At 44.5% G+C, this 22,416-nt stretch overlaps 1 protein-coding gene across 2 annotated transcripts in view; it reads right to left on the bottom strand.

Moving 5' to 3' along the window:
- The window catches only part of MARCHF10 (membrane associated ring-CH-type finger 10), a 108,578-nt gene that overhangs the window by 31,753 nt on the left and 54,409 nt on the right, over positions 1-22,416 (bottom strand). For both annotated transcript variants that reach the window (XM_032265937.1, XM_032265935.1), the window contains exons 4-5: positions 17,069-17,218; positions 7,837-9,238 (exon numbers count right to left, since the gene is read on the bottom strand). In XM_032265937.1, the coding sequence (XP_032121828.1) occupies positions 7,837-9,238; positions 17,069-17,218 (1,552 nt within the window). The remainder of the gene's footprint in view (positions 1-7,836; positions 9,239-17,068; positions 17,219-22,416) is intronic.

The raw sequence follows: 22,416 nt of genomic DNA, 5'->3' as shown, positions 1-22,416 counted from the left end.
ACACTTTGGGAGGCTGAGGCAGGTGGATCACGAGGTCAAGAGATCGAGACCATCCTGGTCAATAAGGTGAAACCCCGTCTCTACTAAAAATACAAAAATTAGCTGGGCATGGTGGTGCACACCTGTAGTCTCAGCTACTTGGGAGGCTGAGGCAGGAGAATTGGTTGAACCCAGGAGGCGGAGGTTGCAGTGAGCCAAGATCGTGCTGTTGCACTCCAGCCTGGGTAACAATAGCGAAACTCTGTCTCAAAAAAATAATAAAATAAAATAAAAATAAATTAGGATGGGCAATAAAAAATTTTGAAAGGGTAACAAAGAAAAAATATATATGTGTGTGTATATGTATATATTTAAAGACAGGGTCTTGCTTTGTCACCCAGGCTGGAGTGCAGTGATCACAGCTCAATGTAGACTTGATCTTCTGGGCTCAAGTGATCCTCCTGCCTCAGCTTCTGGAATAGCTGGGATCTCAGACAACCACCATTACACCCAGAATATGTTTTTTTTTTTTTTTTTTTTTTTTTTTTTGTAGAGACAGGGTCTTGCCACATCGTCTAGGCTGGTCTTGAACCCCTGGCCCCAAGTGATCCTCCCACTTTGGCCTCTAAAAGCACTGGGGTTAATGGCATGAGCCATCGTGCCCAGCCCTCAGATATTTTTTAAAAACCATACATCAATAATAAATGTGTATAATTGATGCAGTATTTCAGGCAGATTAATGGATCAGAAGTGAAAGTCTGAAAACAGACTGATAGGATAGTTTTCAAATTTTCAAAGAAAGCATTTCAAATTAGTAAGGAAAGGATAAAATGATTGTGGAGTAGTAACGAGATAAACATTTTTTAAAAAGACCTGGGCCAGGCGTGTTGGCATACACATGTAATCCCAGCACTTTGGGAGGCTGAGGAGGGCGGATCACGAGATCAGAAGATGGAGACCATCTTGGCTAACACGGTGAAACCCATCTCTACTAAAAATACAAAAAAATTAGCCGGGTGTGGTGGTGTGCACCTGTAGTCCCAGCTACTCAGGAAGCTGAAACAGGAGAATCGCTTGAACCCGGGAGGCAGAGATTGCAGTGAGCTGAGATTGTGCCACTGCACTCCAGCCTGGTGACAGAGAGAGACTCCCTCTCAAAAAAAGAAGAAGAAATGAAGGAAACTGCCAGAATCATAGAGCTAATAGTTGGTAGAATCAGGAATGAAATCTAGAACCACAAGATAGCAAAGCTCATGTTTCTAACCACTATGATATATAAAAGGAGAATATAACAATACTAGATAAAAATAACTATGGATGCTTGAGTGAGGACTGGAGTTTCTAACATGGCACCAAATGCGAAAGCAATATGGGAAAATACTGACAGATTTGACTGTAAGTAATGCTAAAATTCCACTACATCAAAAGCATCATATACATAAAATGTAAATAAAATGGGAAAAGTCAAAAAGTATCTGTAAAATGACAAAGAATTACTTTTTTTTTTTTTTTTTAAGATGGAGTCTCATTCTGTTGCCCAGGCTGGAGTCCAGTAGGGCCATGTTAGCTAACTGCAACCTCCGCCTCCTGGGTTTGAGAGATTCTCCCACTTCAGCCTCCCAGGTAGCTGTGATTACAGGTGTGTGCCACCACGCCCGACTAATTTTTGTATTTTTTAGTAGAGACAGGGTTTCACCATGGTGGCCAGGCTGGTCTCAAACTCATGACCTCAAGTGATTCACCCACCTCAGCCTCCCAAAGTGCTGGTATTACAGGAGTGAGCCACTGTGCCCAGCCAAGAATTACTATTGACAAACATTAAAAAGCATAGAAATTCCTGGAACTGGGCCGGGCGCGGTGGCTCACGCCTGTAATCCCAGCACTTTGGAAGGCCCAGGCGGGTGGATCACGAGGTCAAGAGATCGAGACCATCCTGGTCAACATAGTGAAACCCCGTCTCTACTAAAAATACAAAAAATCAGCTGAGCATGGTGGTGCATGCCTGTAATCCCAGCTACTCAGGAGGCTGAGGCAGGAGAATTGCCTGAACCCAGGAGGCGGAGGTTGCGGTGAGCCGAGATTGCACCATTGCACTCCAGCCTGGGTAACATGAGTGAAACTCCGTCTCAAAAAAAAAATAAAAAAAAATAAGAAATTCCTGGAACTGGAAAGGGTGTGGAGAAAGAGGACTCTCATAAAGTGGTGATGAGATTACTAACATGTAAAACTTTCCTGAAGCACTGTTTGACAATATACATTAAGAACCTTAAGACTCTGCATTCCAGCCGGGCGCGGTGGCTCAAGCCTGTAATCCCAGCACTTTGGGAGGCCGAGGCGGGTGGATCACGAGGTCAAGAGATTGAGACCATCCTGGTCAACATGGTGAAACCCCGTCTCTACTAAAACTACAAAAAATTAGCTGGGCATGGTGGCACGTGCCTGTAATCCCAGCTACTGAGGAGGCTGAGGCAGGAGAATTGCCTGAACCCAGGAGGCGGAGGTTGCGGTGAGCCGAGATCGCGCCATTGCACTCCAGCCTGGGTAACAAGAGCGAAACTCCGTCTCAAAAAAAAAAAAAAAGACTCTGCATTCCTTTCATCAAGGGTTACACATTTAGGAAGTTTGTCTAAGTAATTAGTTATGAATGTGCTCAAAAAGGAGACTGATCAAATCATAACAGACACAATATAAGCAGTCTTCAAAAATATTGATGTAACTGTAAGATGAGAAAGAATTAAAAAGTATAGGGTTTAGAAAGAAAGAAATCAAACTATTAATATTTTTCACAGTTGAAATGATTTTTATTTTGGCAAAAATACAGAGAAAATATAGAGTCAGTTGGATTTATACATCTTAGCAACAAAGAGTTAAAATCAGAATTTAAGGCAGGGTGCGGTGGCTCACGCCTATAATCCCAGCACTTTGGGAGGCCGAGGTGGGCGGATCACGAGGTCAAGAGATCGAGACCATCCTGGCCAATGTAGTGAAACCCCCTCTCTATTAAAAAAAAATTAGAATTTAAAATATTGTTTCAATAGCAAATAACACATGTAAGAACCAAGGGATAAATTAAATAAAGAACTTCTATGAAGAAAATCACAAAACTATACTGAAAGGCATTAAAGATGACATAAAAGGAGAGGCATACCACGTTTATCAAAGAAAAAGTCAATATCACAAAGATGTCAGTTCTCCCAGAATATTTTATAGATTAAATGTGATTCCAATAAAAATCCCAAGTGGATTCTTAAGTATACAGTCAAGGACTCTTTAAAAACAGTAGAGAAGAGGCTTACATCATCACATATCAAAACTTATGAAAGCTGCAGGCATTAAGACAGAATGGTATTAGAATAGGAGAAGACAACTAAAGACCAGTGGAACAGAATAGAGAGCCCTGAACTGAGGCCTGTCGAGGCATGTTCTGAAGGAGACATGGCTGTGTAGATCAATAGGGAAATATCCCAAACAATTGGATATTTCATATTCATAAGGGGGAAAAATAAATCTTGCTTCACATCACGTATTAAGAACCACCTTCACATTTAAGTCCAAATCCATTTCACATCAAGTCCTAATATAAAACTAGAGATTTTACAAGAAAATAGGAAGAATAACTAATGATATCAGGTTAACAGAAGGATTTCTTAAGCAAGACAACAAGATACAAATTGCAATCCAAAAAGATGGGGCCAGGCACGGTGGCTCGCGCCTGTAATCCCAGCACTTTGGGAGGCCGAAGCGGGCTGATCACTTGAATCAGGAGTTTGAGACCACCCTGGCCAACATGGTGAAACCCCATCTTTATTAAAAATACAAAAATTAGCTGGGTGTGATGGTGCATGCCTGTAATCCCAGCTACTCAGGAGGCTGAGGCAGGAGAATTGCTTGAACCCTGGAGGCGAAGGTTACAGTGAGCTGAGATTGTGCCACTGCACTCCAGCCTGGGCAATAGAGCGAGACTCAGTCTCAAAAACAAGCTGACTAATACTTTAAGATGTCTTTTCATTAAAAGACATCATAAAGAAAAAGACAGCTGGCAGTGGTGGCTCATGCCTGTAATCCCAGCACTTTGGGAGGCTGAGGTGGGTAGATCATGAGACCAAGAGATTGATACCATCCTGGCCAACATAGTGAAACCCCATCTCTACTAAAATATAAAAAATTAGCTGGGTGTGGCGGCGCATGTCTGTTATCCCGGCTACTCGGGAGGCTGAGGTGGGAGAATTGCTTGAACCTGGGAGGCAGAGGTTGCAGTGAGCTGAGATGGAACCACTGCACTCCAGTCTGGCGCCTGACGATAGAGCGAGACTCTGTCTCAAAAAAAAAAGAAAAAGAAAAAGACAAACTGCAAATTGGGAAAAGAGATTTCCAACACACAACTGTCAAAAGATTAAATTAATAGGCCAAAGATATAAAAGAATAAAAAAATAAAATATAAATACTCTAAAAGAAAAATGAGCCAAAGATATAGATATTTGGCTAGGCAAAGTGGCTCATGCTTGTAATCCCAGCATTTTGGGATGCCAAGGTGGGAGGATTGCTGGAGGCCAAAAGTTTGAGACCAGCCTGGGCAACATAGTGAGACCCCATCTCTACAAAAAAAATAAGGACATCAATATTTCACAGAATGGAAAACACAAATGGTCATTTAACATTTAAAATAGCATATAAAATGCTTAACTTCATTAAGTCATGAAAATGCAAACTGAAGCTACAATACCATTGTATTGTAGACTGGCAAATTTGAAAAGCCAGTCAAAACGAAGGTTGTCAAGGATGTGTAATGTTAGACATTACTGCTTTAACACTGAATTGGCATTAGTTAGTACAGTAAAAAATGTGTTCACTGCCAGCCCACCAGCCCACCAGCCTAGCTCTTCCACTCCTAGAGAAGATGCCAGAGAACTCTTCCATATGCTCCAGGAGACATTTACAAGAATGGTCATGCAATACCATTTGCAGAAAACAATACAGGACCCAAATGTCCATTGACAGTATGGCTAAATTGTGGTATATCCATATGACAATACTTTGTAGTATGAAAACAATAAACTAAAGCCAAATATATCAACAAGGATATATCTTACTAAGGATGTAAGGGGGAAAAGCAATCACAGAAGAATAGAGATTCTATTTCTACAGAGCCAAACACTTCCTCAGAGTTCATAAGTATACACAACATATTGTTTAGAAATAGGCCGGGCGCGGTAGCTCAAGCCTGTAATCCCAGCACTTTGGGAGGCTGAGGCGGGTGGATCACGAGGTCAAAAGATCGAGACCATCCTGGTCAACACGGTGAAACCCCGTCTCTACTAAAAATACAAAAAATTAGCTGGGCATGGTGGCGTGTGCCTGTAATCCCAGCTACTGAGGAGGCTGAGGCAGGAGAATTGCCTGAACCCAGGAGGCGGAGGTTGCGGTGAGCCGAGATCGCGCCATTGCACTCCAGCCTGGGTAACATGAGTGAAACTCCGTCCCCCCCCAAAAAAAAAAGAAAAAAGAAACACTGGCTGGGCACAGTGGCTCATGCCTGTAATCCAGCACTTTGGGAGGCTGAGGCAGGTGGATCACTTGAGGTCAGGAGTTCAAGACTATCTTGGCTAACATGGCGAAACTCTGTCTCTACTAAAAATACAAAAATCAGCTAGGCGTGGTGGTGCGCGCCTGTAATCCCAGCTACATGGGAGACTGAGGCACAAGGATCACTTAAACGCAGAGGCGCAGGCTGCAGTGAGTTGTGATTACGCCACTGCATTCCAGCCTGGGTGACACAGTGAGATTCTGTCTCAAGAAACAAACAAACAAACATATAAACATATGGTAAAATCTCAAATCAAGAAACCCCAAAACACAACACAACAAAAAGCAAAGAGATGATAAATGCAATACAGGAATGGTCAGGGTGGGTATGGGCAGCTGAAAAGGGGATGATGAGAAGATTGGGTGTGTGAGGGGCTCGGGAGGGCTCCAGTGTGTGAAGAATGTTCTGTTAGCTGGACGGTGGGCACAGGGAAGTCTGGGTTTGTGTGTAATGTGTGTGTTTTGAAAATTCTCTGGAGTGTACATATGTTATGTGCTAATTGATGTGTATTAAAATAACTGAGGGAAAACTTTAAAAGAGTATAAGTGATTGAGAAATGGGATTAAATATTAAAATAAGGCATATTATAAAACAATATCAACAGATACTAAAAATTGCATTTATATACAAATATAAAAGACTAGAAACAAAGTTTTAACTGTTTATCTTTAGATGATAGGGTTACAGGTGATTTTTCTTTTAAGTCTATATTTTTAATATTTCCCAAAAGGAACAGATTTGAAATAATAAGAAAAGCATAAGGTTTATTACATACAGAAAAAAGAGAGTGTCTGGATAAACTATTAATAGGTACACGAATAATAGCTGTTTAATGCAAGACCGTGTCTGGAAGTGAATGCATTTTCAAAGAAATTATTTTTAGTTCAAGGGCATCACTTTGGGATGCTAGAAGCTTAGACTTCTGACAAGTAGGTCTGAAGCTGTGTTTCCGGAGAGGTGAGGATTGGTGGGTGTAAGGTCTTTTGCCCGTAACCGTGGGTCTGCCTTCTGGTAGCTTAATGTGAAAAAGCAAAGGTACAGCTAACTGGAAAGTTACCTCATTACTGGAGTTGGATCAGTGATATTTATTAATAGGAACATGTATGCATCCTATGTTCTACCTTCCTCTCCTTTTTACATTTCTAAATGGTGGCCCAAATGAGTCATGCTAATATACACAAAGAGGGCTCACATTCCAAGAATCAATTTCCACATCAGTAAGCCAAGATCAGAGCATGGTAAACACCTATCATAAATGAAATGGTAGAATCCTGACATGGTGTTTAATGATGGCTTTACAAAGTATCAAATTTCCTAGCTGTGAAATATCCCCAAATCATCTCACAAAAAAGGAAAGATCAAAGAAAAGGGCAATTCAAAAAAAGATCTTATTTCTCTTTCTCTCATGCATGAAAAAGAGCACATAAAATAGAAGTATCAGTTACCCCGGCATGGCCCTTCAGAGAACTCAGGTAACTATGGTAACTGAGAACGGTCTTTTAGTTGCAAGGTTCAAATTCTAGAACTATTGGTTGGATTTGGGGTAAGTCTCGTGAGGGAGAGCTGTGAACTTCAAGTGAAGAATGGTTCATTCTCTAGGGAGATAGCAACCTTTTCGTAAGAAATCTTGGTTCTTCCTTGCTGGAGAGAACAAGCCCTATGGAACAGTCAGAAATCCTTATACCCAGCAAACTTACCTTGAAGTTGTGGTACTCAAGGAAAAACACTTCGGGAATATGAAAGAAACTGATCAGGAACACCAAACTTTTTTTTTTTTTTTTTTTTTTTGTTTTGAGACGTAGTTTCACTCTTGTTACCCAGGCTGGAGTGCAATGGCGCAATCTCGGCTCACCGCAACCTCCGCGTCCTGGTTTCAGGCAATTCTCCTGCCTCAGCCTCCCGAGTAGCTGGGATTACAGGCACGCGTCACCATGCCCAGCTGATTTTTTGTATTTTTTTTTAGTAGAGACGGGGTTTCACCATGTTGACCGGGATGGTCTCGATCTCTTGACCTCGTGATCCACCCGCCTCGGCCTCCCAAAGTGCTGGGATTACAGGCGTGAGCCACCGCACCCGGCCCTTTTTTTTTTTTTTTATAAATCCATTATGTTTTAAGAGCAACAAAACAGACAATTTTCTCAAAATAAGCAACCACTAAAATGTCAAGGAAGAACCCATTTATGACTTAAAATTTCCCTGGCTCTCAAATGAAAGCAATGCTAATTTCAGCCTTGGGAAAATGGAAAAAATATATAATGATGAAAAGTCCTCACCTTTCTTGCAATTTCTTGAGTTTCTCAGGGTCTGCCTTTATCTTACTGATCTCCTTTTCATCTGTGAAACCAGAGGCTACCATTCTGTTCCCACTATCATTTTGATTTGGGAAATCAGACACTGCAAAGAAAGTAAATGGTATATTTTCTTGCAATGACCCAGACACATGCAAATGGACTTCTGAGTTCATTCTTGATGGAGAGGAGTTGGAGGAATCCACTAAGGACAAACGGCCCCGTGGATTTAGTAAGAAGTCTGTATATAATAGAGCCCCCTGAGGTTGGCTTATCAAAGTAATATCTTCTGCTCTTCGCCTGACAGCAAATTCGTGTGCACTGTTTACTGGGAAATAATTGTGATTTTCAACACTGGCAAATGCATTTCTATTTCTAATGGGAGACAGTGGTCGGGGAACATGAAACCTTGAGTTTCCCTCTGAGTCTGAGCTGTGAATTGAAGTCGATGACATTGACAAGTCTACGGGACTATCATCTCTCAGAGCAGAATGCATGAATGATACAGGAGGGTTATAAGATGAATTCATTGATGATCCTGGAGATGTTGGTCTGCCAGAACAAAAGTAGTCAGGAGAACGTCTAGAGTTGCTTAGAGAGTCTTGCCAATCTCTTTCAGAATCATGGGTGCCAGGCCTATGTTCCATAGAAATACAGTCACTCCATGCATTTTCAGTATTGAGACCATCCTCTTGTCTGGGTTCGGATTGGGGGTCCCACGAAAGGGGGCTCTTTTTTGCATTTTCACTGCCACCTCTGTCCTCTTTATCAGATGCCCTATCAGGCAGCCTGGGGTCTTCGGACAACCTTTGTCCGACAGAATGTCGCTCTGTCGCTGGCTCCGTTGCACTGCTTATTCTTAATGAGCCCTGCCCGGGCGCACTTCTTCTTAGAGAATGACCTCTGCCATTTTCAGCATTTTCTTCAAAATTTTTATTTTTGGCCTGAGGGGTCAATGTCCCTCCAAATCTACTTCTTTTGTGATTGGAAGGGGAACGGGGTGAGTGCATACCAACCCACAGATGTTCCTCAACATCGGTTTCCTCTTCAGTGTCATCGCTTTCTCTTCTGCTGTTCAATGATAAAATGGAATAAAAATCCTCATCTCGGGACCTAAATGATGCCGTTCTTGGCCCTCCTGTGGTGCTGGGTGTGAGTGGTGGCCCCGAGGACTCACTCAATACTAGAGAGCTCTTTGTTCCTTGGCAGGCCTGGGGCAGGGCTGGATGCAGCTTACTCTGGGAAGGAGCACTTAGGTCTCCTTTCTTGGCTCTATCAGGGGGGTTCTCAGTCACTGGCTGCGAGAATGGGAGCCAGTTTCCTCTCCCTCGAGTTGGCCTCTTCAGCTTAGTGTCACACATCAGGACTTCTTGTTGAACTACTTGATCTGCATTGAGAAAAGACACATTTATCATTCCAGTAAAAGGGCCCATGGTTGGAAGGCCTCTGGCAGCAAGTGCAAAATTGCCGTTTAAAGGCAACAAACAGGCTGGGCACGGTGGCTCACGTCTGTAATCCCAACACTTTGGGAGGCCGAGGCAGGTGGATCACAAGGTCAGGAGATCGAGACCACCCTGGCTAACACGGTGAAACCCCGTCTCTACTAAAAATACAAAAAAAATTAGCCAGGTGTGGTGGCATGTGCCTGTAGTCACAGCTATTTGGGAGGCTGAGGCAGGAGAATCACTTGAACCTGGGAGGCGGAGGTTGCAATGAGCTGAGATCGTGCCACTGCCCTCTAGCCTGGGTGACAGAGTGAGACTCCATCTCAGTAAATAAATAAATAAATAAATAAATAAATAAAAGCAACAATCAAGACCTAGAGAAGAAGATAGGCATGGTCAAAATGGCTGGAGGTATAAGAGGAGCAAAGGTCAGCAGGCTTCATTTTACTGCCCCTCATGTTCCTTTGGACACCTGTGTCCTAGGGAAATGGGGTGACCCTGAGGATACAGATTCTTCCTGCAGAAGCTCCTGGAAGACTGGCCTAGGCCCAGCCAGTCAGGACTGATGATGGGCAAACCTTGCACTAGATACTGGTTTTTGTTCCATACGTACTGAAAGGGGAAATCAGCACTCTGGGAATGACTTCTACAAAAACCAGTCCCTTCTCATCCAAATTCATTCAACATACATTTATGACACCTGCTTCCCACACAGCTTTACAAGAACCTAAGAGAAGAATGGTGTATCTTGGCAGATCAGGAGGAAGGCTCTAGGAGCCCGCACCCCGGCACACTGAGGATTTTGGTCATGTTTACTATTTAGTGAAAATAAAAATTACAAATCTTTCATGAAGTCATTATCTTCTCTTTGTCACTAGCCCCAGGTCAATTTTGTAACTTCTGGCTACCATAGAATCCTTACTATGAATTCCTGTAGAGAATCACCGAACCAGCCAGAGACATGCTAACTGTATCTCTCTCCCTCTCTCTCTCTCTCTCTCTCACACACACACACACACACACACACACACACTCTTAAGCTTCACAACCCTGTGAAATAGGCACCACAATCACACATTATAACTAAGAGTACCAAGGCCTAGGGCAGTCACATAACTCGCCCAAGATCCTATTTCCAGTAAGTGATGGAGTGAACATTTGAATCCACGCCTGCTTGATACTAGGGTTTGTGTTCTTAACCACTGCCCTGTGCTAGCCCTTGAGAAACTGGCTGGCCTTCCAATTTCCTTTCGAAAACGAAAAGCCATTGAAATTTGTCATGGTGTGTGTGTGCTGTTGAGGGTCTTTTACCCTCTCGATGTGGGAAGGAAACTGACAGTGCTTCCCTGATGCCACTTACCTTTATTCCTTCCTGACATTGGCCTCCCCCCAGCTTTGTTCTCCACGCTGCTATTGTGTGGGATCTGATGAGATGCTGCTCTTTTTATCATTCCATTTCTAAAGCGGTTCACCCTGTAGAGTGGACGGGACTCCACGGGCCCTGGAAGGTCTGTGTTGATAACAGCTCAGGCTGGTGAAATGCAAATCCTCAGAGCATCGGGCTCCACCAAGGGCCGAGTCAGTTCTGTCTCACTTTAATTGGGGCTCCTCACAGGGAGGCACCAGTGAGAGTCTCTAATGTCCTAACACTCTGGCAGCTTCTTTTATTGTTAACTGCATGGGACACTCAGAAATGCAGTACGAATCTTTACTCATCAGCTCTTCTAGAAATCAATTAAGCTCTCCTATCAGGCCCCTCCTGGGTGTTATAAACCCCAGTAAGAGAGGCAGCAGCAATTCAAGGATGCTTTGAGTATCTGGCTGTGGAAGTACGGCAGTGGCGCTTGTAGCGACTGGGCTGACCCCCATTTTGGGGAACAAATGCTTCTATATAAGCAACTGGATTCTGATGATTTTTTAAAATAGGAAAAGGGACTGGGCGCGGTGGCTCAAGCCTGTAATCCCAGCACTTTGGGAGGCTGAGGTGGGCAGATCACTTGAGATCAGGAGTTTGAGATCAGCCTGGCTAACATGGCAAAACCCTATCTCTGTTAAAAATTAGCTGGGTGCAGTGGTGCGTACCTGTAATCCCAGCTATTTGGGAGGCTGAGGCTGGAGGATCACTTGAACCTGGGAGGCAGAGGTTGCAGTGAGCCAAGATCTCACCATTTCATTCCAGCCTGGGCAACAGAGCCAGACTCCGTCTCAAAAAAAATTAAATAAATAAATACACACATAAATCAACAACATAGAAAAGGGATCTAGAGGAGGCGGCAGTGTCGGCTCTGGCAGATGACTTTTTGTTTTGAATTTGATGGAGGGCCTTGGAGGTGAGCTTACACGGCTGGAACCTGAACCTTTCTGTCATTCCCTGAACACTCGTGACCCATCCCCGGGAGGAGAAACATTCAATGGGCAAAAGAATCAGCAAGGGCCGCTCTGAAAAACAGAAACCGGAGGCTTAACGGGAGCCATTAGCTCATCTCATAGAGGCCACCGAGTTGTCACGGGGTGATGCTGGCCTGGGGGGCAGGAGCAGTCCCAGGATATGCGCTGTGCTGTGGCTCTTGTGGCTTCCTGAAACATGCAGGGGGCGCATCCTCACCCTTGCCTTGTCGCCACAATGGTCTTCCTCTTTAAAAATTCAATCAGAGCTTCTCTGCAGTGTGTGTGTGTGTGTGTGTGTGTGTGTGTGTGTGTGCGCGCGCCTGTATGTGTGTGTTTCCCCTAAAGGTGGCAGACTGTGCCATTCTTGATTTATGCTATTTTAACCCTATTTTTTTTAATGTCTATCAAATAGAGAGCAGATTTCAGGAGCTCTAGGGCTGGGAATAGACAGGCACATTGGTATGCCAGGGATGTGCTATTCATAGACCAGGCCCTGCAGATGCTGCAAATGCTTCTCTGAGGCCCTGGGCTCCAGCTGTGAGTGAAGTGCCTCTGTCTCCAGGAGTTCTAGGGCAGCAGAATGAACCAGAGCAAGCATCTGTCTGCCCTAAGACTATGCCTTTGGTCTCGACTTCTTGGTGTGCTTGACCAATAATTTCCTGCATTCCAACAGCCATATACTTTTAATTATTTTCCTTCTGGTTATAAAAGTGGTTTATGAATATCAGAGAATAAATTTGGAAACTATAGAAGAGGATGAAGAAGAAAATAAAAATCCCCCATAATCCAAAACTTAGATGATCATTGCTATTGTTCTGGAGCTCAGGGGTGGGTTGCCTACTCAAGACCCCAGGGCTGCTTTCATCCTGCAATTGTGCTTTGGCTCAGCATTTTTTTTCCCGCTCTCCCTTCCTCCTTCCCCTCCTTCCTCCTTCCCTCCTTCCCTCCTTCTCCCTCCCTCCTTTCCTCCCTGCCTTCCTCCCTCTTTCCTTCCTTCCTTCCTTCCTTCCTTCCTTCCTTCCTTCCTTCCTTCCCTCCCTCCCTCCCTCCTTTCCCCTTTCTTTCTTTTCTTTCTTCTTTTGAAACAGTGTCTTGCTCTGTTAACCACACTGGAGTGCAGTCCTAGGCTCAAACAATCCTCCTGCCTCAGCTGGGACTGCAGATGCATGCCACCACACCTGGCTAATCTAAATTGTTTTTTCTAGAGATGGGGGGGTTTCACTTTGTTGCCCAGGCTGGTCTCGAACTTCTGGCTTCAAGCAATCCTCCCGCCTTGGCCTCCCAAGCTGGGATGATAGGCATAAGCCACGCTATGTCTAGCCATGGCTCAGTACTTGGACAATGAATTTACTGCTTTCAGGTGGAAAGTGTGTACTGTAGCTTACCACAGGCTCCATAACCCGCTGTGCATCTCTCCTGCTATAATCCGTCTGCTCCCTGAAGGCATCTGAATTTATAACCCGGGGCTCTCTTATCTAGAAATATTTCTTAAAAAACAAAATTGAAATATTTGTGTACATACAATTTTATGTCTTGCTTTCTTCTTTGAATATTTTATTATGAGCATTATGCCAGGCCTTGATTGATTGATTGATTGATTGAGATGGAGCCTTGCTCTGTCGCCCAGGCTGGAGTGCAGCGGTGCAATCTTGGCTCACTGCAACCTCTGCCTCCCGGGTTCAAGTGATTTTCCCACCTCAGCCTCCCAAGTAGCTGGGACTACAGGCATGTGCCACCACACCTGTTTTTTTTTTTTTTTTTAAATTATTTATATTTGTAGTAGAGACAGAGTTTCACTGTGTTAGCCAGGATGGTCTCAATCTGCTGACCTCCTGATCCCCCCACCTCAGCCTCCCAAAGTGCTGGGATTATAGGCATAAGCCACTGTGTCCCGCCTAGTTATTCTTTAAGAACATGATATTAATTATAGTATAAAAGTATATATTGTAATTTGTTAACCCTATTGTTGGGTATATAGGTTGCTTTGAGGTTTAACTGGCCGCAATTACAATGTGATAAATACCCTTGCTCATCCATCTTTGACCATCTATCTTCTTTACTTAGACTAGATCCGTGGGAGTGAAATTGCTAGGTCAAAAGGTATGAACTTGCAAGAGGCTTTGACACATGTTGCCAGCTTCCTTTCCAGAGAGTTTTTACCAAATGACCCAACAGGTAGAGGCTATGAAAGTGTCTCTCTTGTAGCTGTCACTGGCAATCCACATGAGCAGCATAGACACAGCAGAGCCCAGGAATGCTCGTTGTTAGTTTCACTACTAGTATTAGGTATCATTTTAAAAACCTTAGTCAAATTGGTAGGCCAAATTTATGTCATGTAGGTTTACATTTATTACCTTCTGAGGTTGAACTTTTTAAAAAATATGACCTATGCTATTTCCAGATGAACTTTTAAAAAATGTTTATTAGCCACGTGTATTTCATCAGTGAATAAAACAATGAAACTATTTTTTTGTTTCTTTTTTTTTTTTTTCTGAGATGAAGTCTCACTGTGTCGCTCAGGCTGGAGTGCTGTGGCACAATCTGGGCTCCCTGCAACCTCCACCTCTTGGGTTCAAATGATTCTCCTGCCTCAGCCTCCCGAGTAGCTGGGATTACAGGCATGTGTCACCATGCCCAGCTAATTTTTGTATTTTCTGTAGAGATGGGGTTTCACCATGTTGGCCAGGCTGGTCTCGAATTCCTGACCTCAGGTGCTTTGCCCACCTCGCCCTCCCAAAGTGCTTGGATTACAGGCGTGAGCCACTGTGTCCAGCCTCCCTCCCTATTTTTCTATTAGGTATTCGTGTTTTTCTTATGGATTTGCAAGAGCTTTCTGCATGTTATCTCTGTCACATTTGCTTGGAATCTTTCATTAATACAATTCAAGTATCTGGCTCCTACTCCATTTTGTGCAAAGCCCTTGAGAATGTGAGAAAAGAAGTAGAGTGGGGACTTATGAGGAAATAACTGGGGGAGATAAGGAGCCTGGGGGATAATGGAACATTGGGATGAATTTTCATCAGATCACAGGATGAGGGGGATGACTCCTGGGTGCAGACAGGAGTCATCCCTGTCCCATCATATGAATCCCATGGGTCAAGGAACATTTTACGCGTAGAGAAGCCCCCCTTTCTTTTCTCTTTTCTTTCTTTCTTTTTTTTTTTTTTCTTTTGAGACAGAGTTTCACTCATGTTACCCAGGCTGGAGTGCAATGGCGCGATCTCGGCTCACCGCAACCTCCGCCTCCTGGGTTCAGGCAATTCTCCTGCCTCAGCCTCCTGAGTAGCTGGGATTACAGGCACGCACCACCACGCCCAGCTAATTTTTTGTATTTTTAGTAGAGACGGGGTTTCACCATGTTGACCAGGATGGTCTCGATCTCTTGACCTCGTGATCCACCCGCCTCGGCCTCCCAAAGTGCTGGGATTACAGGCTTGAGCCACCGCACCCGGCCTTCTTTCTTTCTTTCTTTTTCTTTCTTTCTTTCTCTTTCTTTCCTTCCCTTCCTTCCCTCCTTCCTTCCCTTCCTTCCCTTCCCTTCCTTCCCTTCCTTCCCTTCCTTCCCTTCCTTCCCTTCCTTCCCTTTCTTTCTTTCCTTCCTTCCTTCCTTCCTTCCTTCCTTCCTTCCTTCTTTCTTTCTTTCTTTCTTTCTTTCTTTCTTTCTTTCTTTCTTTCTTTCTTTTTCTTTCTTTTCTTTTTTCTTTCTTTTTTCTTTCTTTCTTTCTTGACAGTGTCTGACTCTGTTGCCCAGGTTGGAGTGCAGTGGCATGTTCACAGGGCACTGCAGCCTTGATCTCCTGAGCTAATTTCTGCATTTATTTATTTATTTTTGTAGAGATGGGGTTTCACTATGTTGGCCAGGCTGGTCTCAAACTCCTGGACTCAAGTGATCCTCCCGACTCGACCTCCTGTAGTGCTGGGATTACAGGTGTGAGCCACCCTGCCTGGCGAACCTTACCTTTCAAATACTATTCCACAGTTCATTAAGGGTGGTTGGCAGAAGAGAAATTATCAAGAGTTCAGTGCCCACCGCGTGGACCTATTCTGTCTGGGTGCTGGTCAGTGTATTATTTTACTTAGTTATTATAACAATGCAATGAGGTAGATTTCATTGTCCTTATTTTAAGATAAAGGAACTATTGCCCAGAGTGGCTACTTTAGCATCCAAGATGCCATTGCTAGGAGGGAGAGCTGGCATTAGAACTGAAGGCTGCCTTAAAGCTCATGCCCTTCCCGGCAGAAGGTATTGGATTACTGGGACCCCTGTGGACACCTCCTTGCTGCAGATTCATATATGCAGATTCCAAGCCATCAGAATACTGACATGTTCTTCTATATTTGTGTATGTCCATCACCATCTACATCACATTTAAAAACAAAGGCAGGCCGGGTGCTGTGGCTCATGCCTATGATCCTAGCACTTTGGGAAGCCAAGGCAAGTGGATCACCTGAGACCAGGAGTTTGAGAACATCCTGGCCAACATGGTGAAACCCTGTCTCTACCAAAATACAAAAAATTAGCTGGGCGTGGTAGTGAGCGTCTGTAGTCCCAGCTACCTGGGAGGCCGAGGCATGTGAATTGCATGAACCCAGGAGACAGAGGTTGCAGTGAGTCGAAATGGTGCCACTGCACTCCAGCCCGGGCAACAGAGCGAGACTCTGTCTCAGAATAAATGAATACGATTAAAAAAATAAAACAAAGGCAACTATGTTCATTGTTCATGACAAAGTGTGACGCTCGGTGGTTTCCTAAGAGAAAGGACGGGTCCGTGGCCAGGTTGACTGTGAAGTGTTGCTTTCCATGAGTCCCAAGGGGGTGATCCACCAAACCAATGTTTGAGAATAAAGCATAGATCCTCCCAATGTTGTGTATTTCTCACACATTGTGACCTTGCTGAGTTTGGTGCCCTGTGTCAGAGGGGAGAAGATCAACATGGGAGGTAAACAGCCTGTCACCCACAGACACGCATCTTCCCCCATCCCAAGAACTGAGTGGGAACTAGCGCCAGGTGAGACATCTCCCAGCGCTGCAGACCTGCTTCTCTGCCTTCCCCAGCTCCTGCCATCCACCACCCAAATGCCCTCCAGAGCAGCTGTACAGCTGGGGTCCACTCAAAACCAGTCACGCTCATGGAGTTACAGGAGAGAAAAAGATAACCGCCCCCCCCACCCCACCTGCCTTCCCCTTTTCCTACCAGCCTCTCTTGGAGGAAAAAAAAAAACCTAGAATCACACAATTTGCTTTTAAAACTGTTTCGTTTTAAGGTACATGCCCCATTCACTTAAAAGTACAAGTATCTAAAACCCATGAAGAATTCACTGGGTAACAGCAAAAGCCAGTCCTCTGCTCTGAGGACCAAGGTGCCACAGCCTTGGGTCCTTACCTGCTCCCCCAGGGACCAGCCCCTTTGCCGGCCACTGTGGTTTCTGTCTGCTCCTGTCCCCAGATGCTCTCACGCTGTGTGATTCTGGGCTGACTGTAAATCTCCTCAGGTTTGGCCTCCTCTTCCTTGATAAAGCCATTGGTGCCTGGTCTGCGAAAGATACAAAATCTTTTCAATAATTATTTAGTTTATAGGAAAATGTCTTCCACATAAAGAATGTTCAAAGGGCCCAGCAATAGCAGGGGGCGGGGCTAGGTGGAAGGGACGTCTAGAGAAAGGACTCGGGAGGTCATAGAAGAGCTGGATTTGAAACCTGGTTTCATGTAACCATGTGAGCTTGGGAAAATCACTTCACCTCTCTAAGCCTCAGTTTCCCTACGTGCTACATGGAAATAATAATTCCTCCTTCATAGCATCACCTGAGGTCAGGAGTTCAAGACCAGCCTGGCCAACATGGTAAAACACCATCTCTACAAAAATACAAAAGTTAGCTGGGTATGGTGGCATATACCTGTAGTCTCAGCTACTTGGGAGGCCGAGGTAGGAGAATCGCTTGAACCTGGGAGGCGGTGGTTACAGTGAGTTGAGATGTGCGAATGCATTCCAGCCTGGGCGACAGGGTGAGACTTCATCTCAAAAAAAAAAAAAAAAAAAGAAAAGAAAAGAGCCTCCTTCATGAGCGCCCATGATACCTGGGATGCAGAGGCTGAAGGGAGGGATCTTTCCTTTTGCTAAGAAGTTTTGTCTATTTTTTTTTTTTTTTTAGACAAAGTCTTGCTTTGTTGCCCAGGCTGGGGTGCAGTGGCATGATCTTGGCTCACTGCAATCTCTGCCTCCCAGGTGAAAGCAATTCTCCTGCCTTAGCCTCCCAAGTAGCTGGGATTAGAGGCACCCGCCACCACGCCCAGCTAATTTTTGTATTTTTAGTAAGAGACAGGGGTTTCACTATGTTGGCCAGGCTGGTCTCAAATTCCTGACCCCAGGTAATCTACCCGCCTCGACCTCCCAAAGCATTGGGATTACAGGCGTGAGCCACTGCGCCCAGCCTTGCTAAGAAGTTCTAGGTTCCAATCCACAGGTATTGGGATGGGCTGGCTGCTAACACGGTCAAGAGCCACAGCTGGGACATACGATGGCCCTGCCTCCCAAGTCCTCATCCAGGTTTGAATCACAGCATATTTTGTATAATGCCTGCATATTTCTATCGTCAGGTTTATTAGCAGACATGCCTGTATAGAAAGGTTGCAAGCATCTGGGAACCATACGCCGTTTTCTTTCCTTCTCCCTACCCTGCACCGTGTTGGGATGATATTCACAGAAGACAGTAGCTGGGGTGCTATTGTGGACTGGACGAACATTTTTTTTGAATCCACATGTTGAATTGGGCTGCTAATTGATACAGTTCTGAGTTTCTTCTTCACGTGTATTTAGTGTCAGTGCATGTGAATGTGTAGGAAAAGTTCTAGTATATTCCATGCCTCTCTATAAGTTCTTGGGTTTACAAGGCACTTACATCATGAATATCTGGCCAAAATTCCCCAAGACCATTTGCCTGGCTCATCTTCTTGAGACAGCTTAGAAAGTTCACAAGTAGATGTAGCCAGCTGGTAACACAGGGATAAAGCCAGGGAGGGCCCCCGACTTGGGTGTGAGAGCACGGCCTTTTGTGGCCCATCAGGCAACTGGATTCATGTTCTGGAGTGTAAGTTGTGATTGTATGTGAATTGTTTCCCTCCAGATTCAGGAAGGGAACTAAAGTTCTTTCTGGCAGCCTGTGAAACCAAATTTCATACAATGACTAGGTCTACTTACTTCTGACGGGCCCCAGGAGGGGATGGCAGTGGGTCCTGTATGCCAAGACAGAGAGCGTCATGCCCGCAGGGAACTTTCTAGAAGAGGGAAGCTCCTGCTAGAGTCGGAGCAACCTGGGGCAAGTTGGTGGCCCAGAGAGGTTGTAGGTGTGACCAGAAAGGACAGAGTAAAAGTTTTCTAGAAAATGAGAAGATGTTCTTTCGATGGTGTAGCCTGGTGATTAGACATGATTTTACCAATCAATAAGGGAGTGAGAGGAGGAAAGTAAGGGAGAGAGGGAGGAATCAGGTGTTTTACACTAAGGGATCATCACAGAGGGAAGGAGGGAAGCCTTTTCCCACCACCCAAGGCTACGTTCCTTGAACACCGAGACTTCTCCCTCATCACCTGAGACCTCAGCCCCCTCAGCTCTCAGAAGTCCTGCCTCCTGCGTTCCACCTTGTGGAGAGAAGAGGAAGAAACAGAAGGAGGGCCAGGGAAGGGGCAGGCCTGGGGCTCAGGCCAAGTCTAGAAGGTCAGGATCTGGCCCCAAGGTCCTGAGGATTAAGAGGCGGAGGTTGTGGTGAGCCAAGATTGTACCACTGCACTCCAGCCTGGGCAACAGAGCGAGACTCCATCTCAAAATAATAATAATAATTAAAAAAGAATTTTACTTTGATTTCCAGCAGGAATCCCAGCAGAATATTCAAATTTCCTGCACACCCCAGGCAGCAGAACTTCACACTGCCCAGAGGCTGCTGAGCCCTGCCACTGCATACGCCTTCCCAGGGAGTGACGCTTCTGCCCATGGAACCTTTCTTCCCCAGCCAGCACTAGCCAGAAGGTCCTTCGAGGTCTGTTTCCAGTTTATTCCAAGTCTGCTCTGACTCTGCTTTGGCAAAAACCCTTATTTTCAGGGTTTTTAAAAAATGGCCTTTAGTGTTTAAATAGTCTAAAATTGCTTAATGAATACGTCCTTTCTTTCCAACTAGCCTGCAAGCTCCTTAAGAATGAGGATCGTCTCTTAGCCAGTCTACGCGTTGCCTCATACTGTTGTGCAGGACAAATATTAATTGCCTTGTCGTGCAGGACAAATATTAGCATGATTTATGGGGCTTGAGAAGATGCATTCAGCCCAAATTACAGGGGAACTTCAAAACTAGAAACATTTTTGTTGTTGTGCAAAATGCCCAAGATGGCTTAAGATAAAAGGTTATTTAATTTGTTTGCTTGCTCAAAAAAACTGTTTTCTTCAAAGCATCAGATCTCTTAAATGATTGCCAAAACCATTACCATGTGTCCTCCAATTAAGTTCTCAGCAAACTAATAAAGCTGAACAACTGGAGATTGTTTTACCAGTTTCACTGCTTGGCAGTGGAGAAATTGACACTGTCAGTGGAGACAGGATCCTCTGACCTTCGGCAACTGTAACCTCAGTTTCTGTAACTGTAAAATGGTCCATCTTGTTATTGCAAAGTTTAGCAAAAATGTACATAAATGGCCTAACTGGTGCACGTTAAGTGTAATAATGGTCGCTGCATATTCCACCGTAAAGAATACTACCACTAGTACTGAGAATAATAATGGGAAATCTGAAGTCATTCCCATGAGACAACTGAATTTGACCAGAAACTCATTGTTATGCAGACTTCACAGGTTAGGAATAACTTATTCAATAGCCTTCATTCCTGTGTAGTTTTTGTTGATTCTCTCCCTCAATCCTTCTTTTATAAAATCCAAAAGGCAAATAGCAACTCTTTATATTATGATCTGTTCAACAAATACGTGTGTGCTTTTGCTATGCTATAATTTGAGGGTTCACAAAGATGAGCAAGACATTGCCTCATGACCTTAAAGATTATTATAATCTAATTTGGTGACACTGCTGACTTCTTCCCTGTGATAACCTTTTGGTTCTGTGGAAAACAAACTCTCTCGCAAAATATTTTCTCTTCTCTGTCTGTAAGCACGATCACAAATGAGGTGACCCAGACTGCACAGTTTGTGTGTACATGGGTTTAAGAGTTTTCAACACTTACCGGCTGGGCTCTGTGGCTCATGCCTATAATCCCAGCACTTTGGGAGGCTGAGGCGAGTGAATCACCAGGTCAAGAGTTCAAGATCACCCTGACCAACATGGTGAAACCCTCTGTCTACTAAAAACACAAAAAATTAGGCATGTTGGTATGTGCCTATAATCCCAGCTACTCGGGAGGCTGAGGCAGGAGAATCTCTTGAACCCGGGAGGCAGAGGTTGCAGTAAGCTGAGATTGTGCCACTGCACTCCAGCCTGGGAGACAGAGAGAGACTCCACCTCAAAAACAAAAAAAAGTTTATAACACTCATCCATCCAGGCATAGAGGCTTATGTCTGTAATCCCAACACTTTGAGAGGCCAAGGCAGGAAGATCACTTGAGCCCAGGAGTTTGAGAACAGCCTGGGAAACAAAGTGAGATTACTGTTTCTACAAAAAAGGAAATAAAAATTATCTGGGTGTGCTGGCACACACCTGTGATCCCGGCTACATGAGAGGCTGAGGCAAGAGAATCACTTGGCCCAGGAGGTTGAGGCTGCAGTGAGCCGTGTTTATACCACTGCACTCCAGCCGGGGCAAGCGCAAGACCTTGTCTCAAAAAAGAAAGAGTTTCAAACCCTCAATTTGTACACCAAGTTCCCATCACTTCACTCGCATGAAAAGTGAATGAAATTTTAGACCTTTGGGGTCTTTCTCAGCTGGGTTCTCACCATGCCATGGATTAATAGATTAATCTGCAGGAAGACCAAGTCCTATTTACACTGGAAGATGAAATGTAACTTCCTTTCCAAGTAGAAGGACAAGCTCTTTGCCTTACAGAAAAGTAAGGGGTTTGTGTTCAGGAGTTTCATTGCCAGGTAACTCAGTATCCTGTCTATCCGTGAATTTGGGGAAGACTCTGGTTTGCTTTGGACAGCATATAGCCCATACTTCCAGGATCTGAGCAAGGCGATGCCTCCAGTTGTAAAGAAACCCCACAGCTATTTAGATTAAAGGCACATGCCTCCATTCTCTTGACAATGCTGGGAAGCTGTGATTGTCAACTGCGTAGTTCTTAATTTGACCAGGAAAGGGGGGAAAAGGGTGGAAATCTCATATTTGTACAAGACCCTCACAACTGAGAACCACTCCTTTCTACTGTTCACGTTCAGCTCCACCCATCACTTGCCACATACAGATAGTTCTTGACAAAGTCGAAAAGGAAGCATAAAGGGGAAATTCCGTTCCCGAGCCTCATCCCGCCCCACACCACCTTGACTGGGATCCCTGGTGCCTAGGAGGTGCCAAGATCCCATTGGAGAGACACTCTGAAAAAAATGTGCTTTCTTTGGATCCTGGGAAGAATTACAGCTTAATCGCAGGAGCCAATGTTGCCTTGGGGTAATAGGCAGGTTTCTGTGCAGTCACAAATAATAGGTCGCCTCTGTTTGCCTGAGTGTACGATAAATGTGTGTTGTCTCACATACCCAGAGGAGATCTTAATTAAAGCTTAATTATGTACCATAGATATGTTTTATTTTGG

This window comes from Sapajus apella, unplaced genomic scaffold (assembly GCF_009761245.1).
Source record: "Sapajus apella isolate SASKATOON/1434 unplaced genomic scaffold, GSC_monkey_1.0 scaffold153, whole genome shotgun sequence".
Classification (NCBI taxonomy): domain Eukaryota; kingdom Metazoa; phylum Chordata; class Mammalia; order Primates; family Cebidae; genus Sapajus; species Sapajus apella.
Note: the sequence above shows the minus strand (reverse complement) of the source record. Positions and strands in the feature narration are given on the sequence as shown.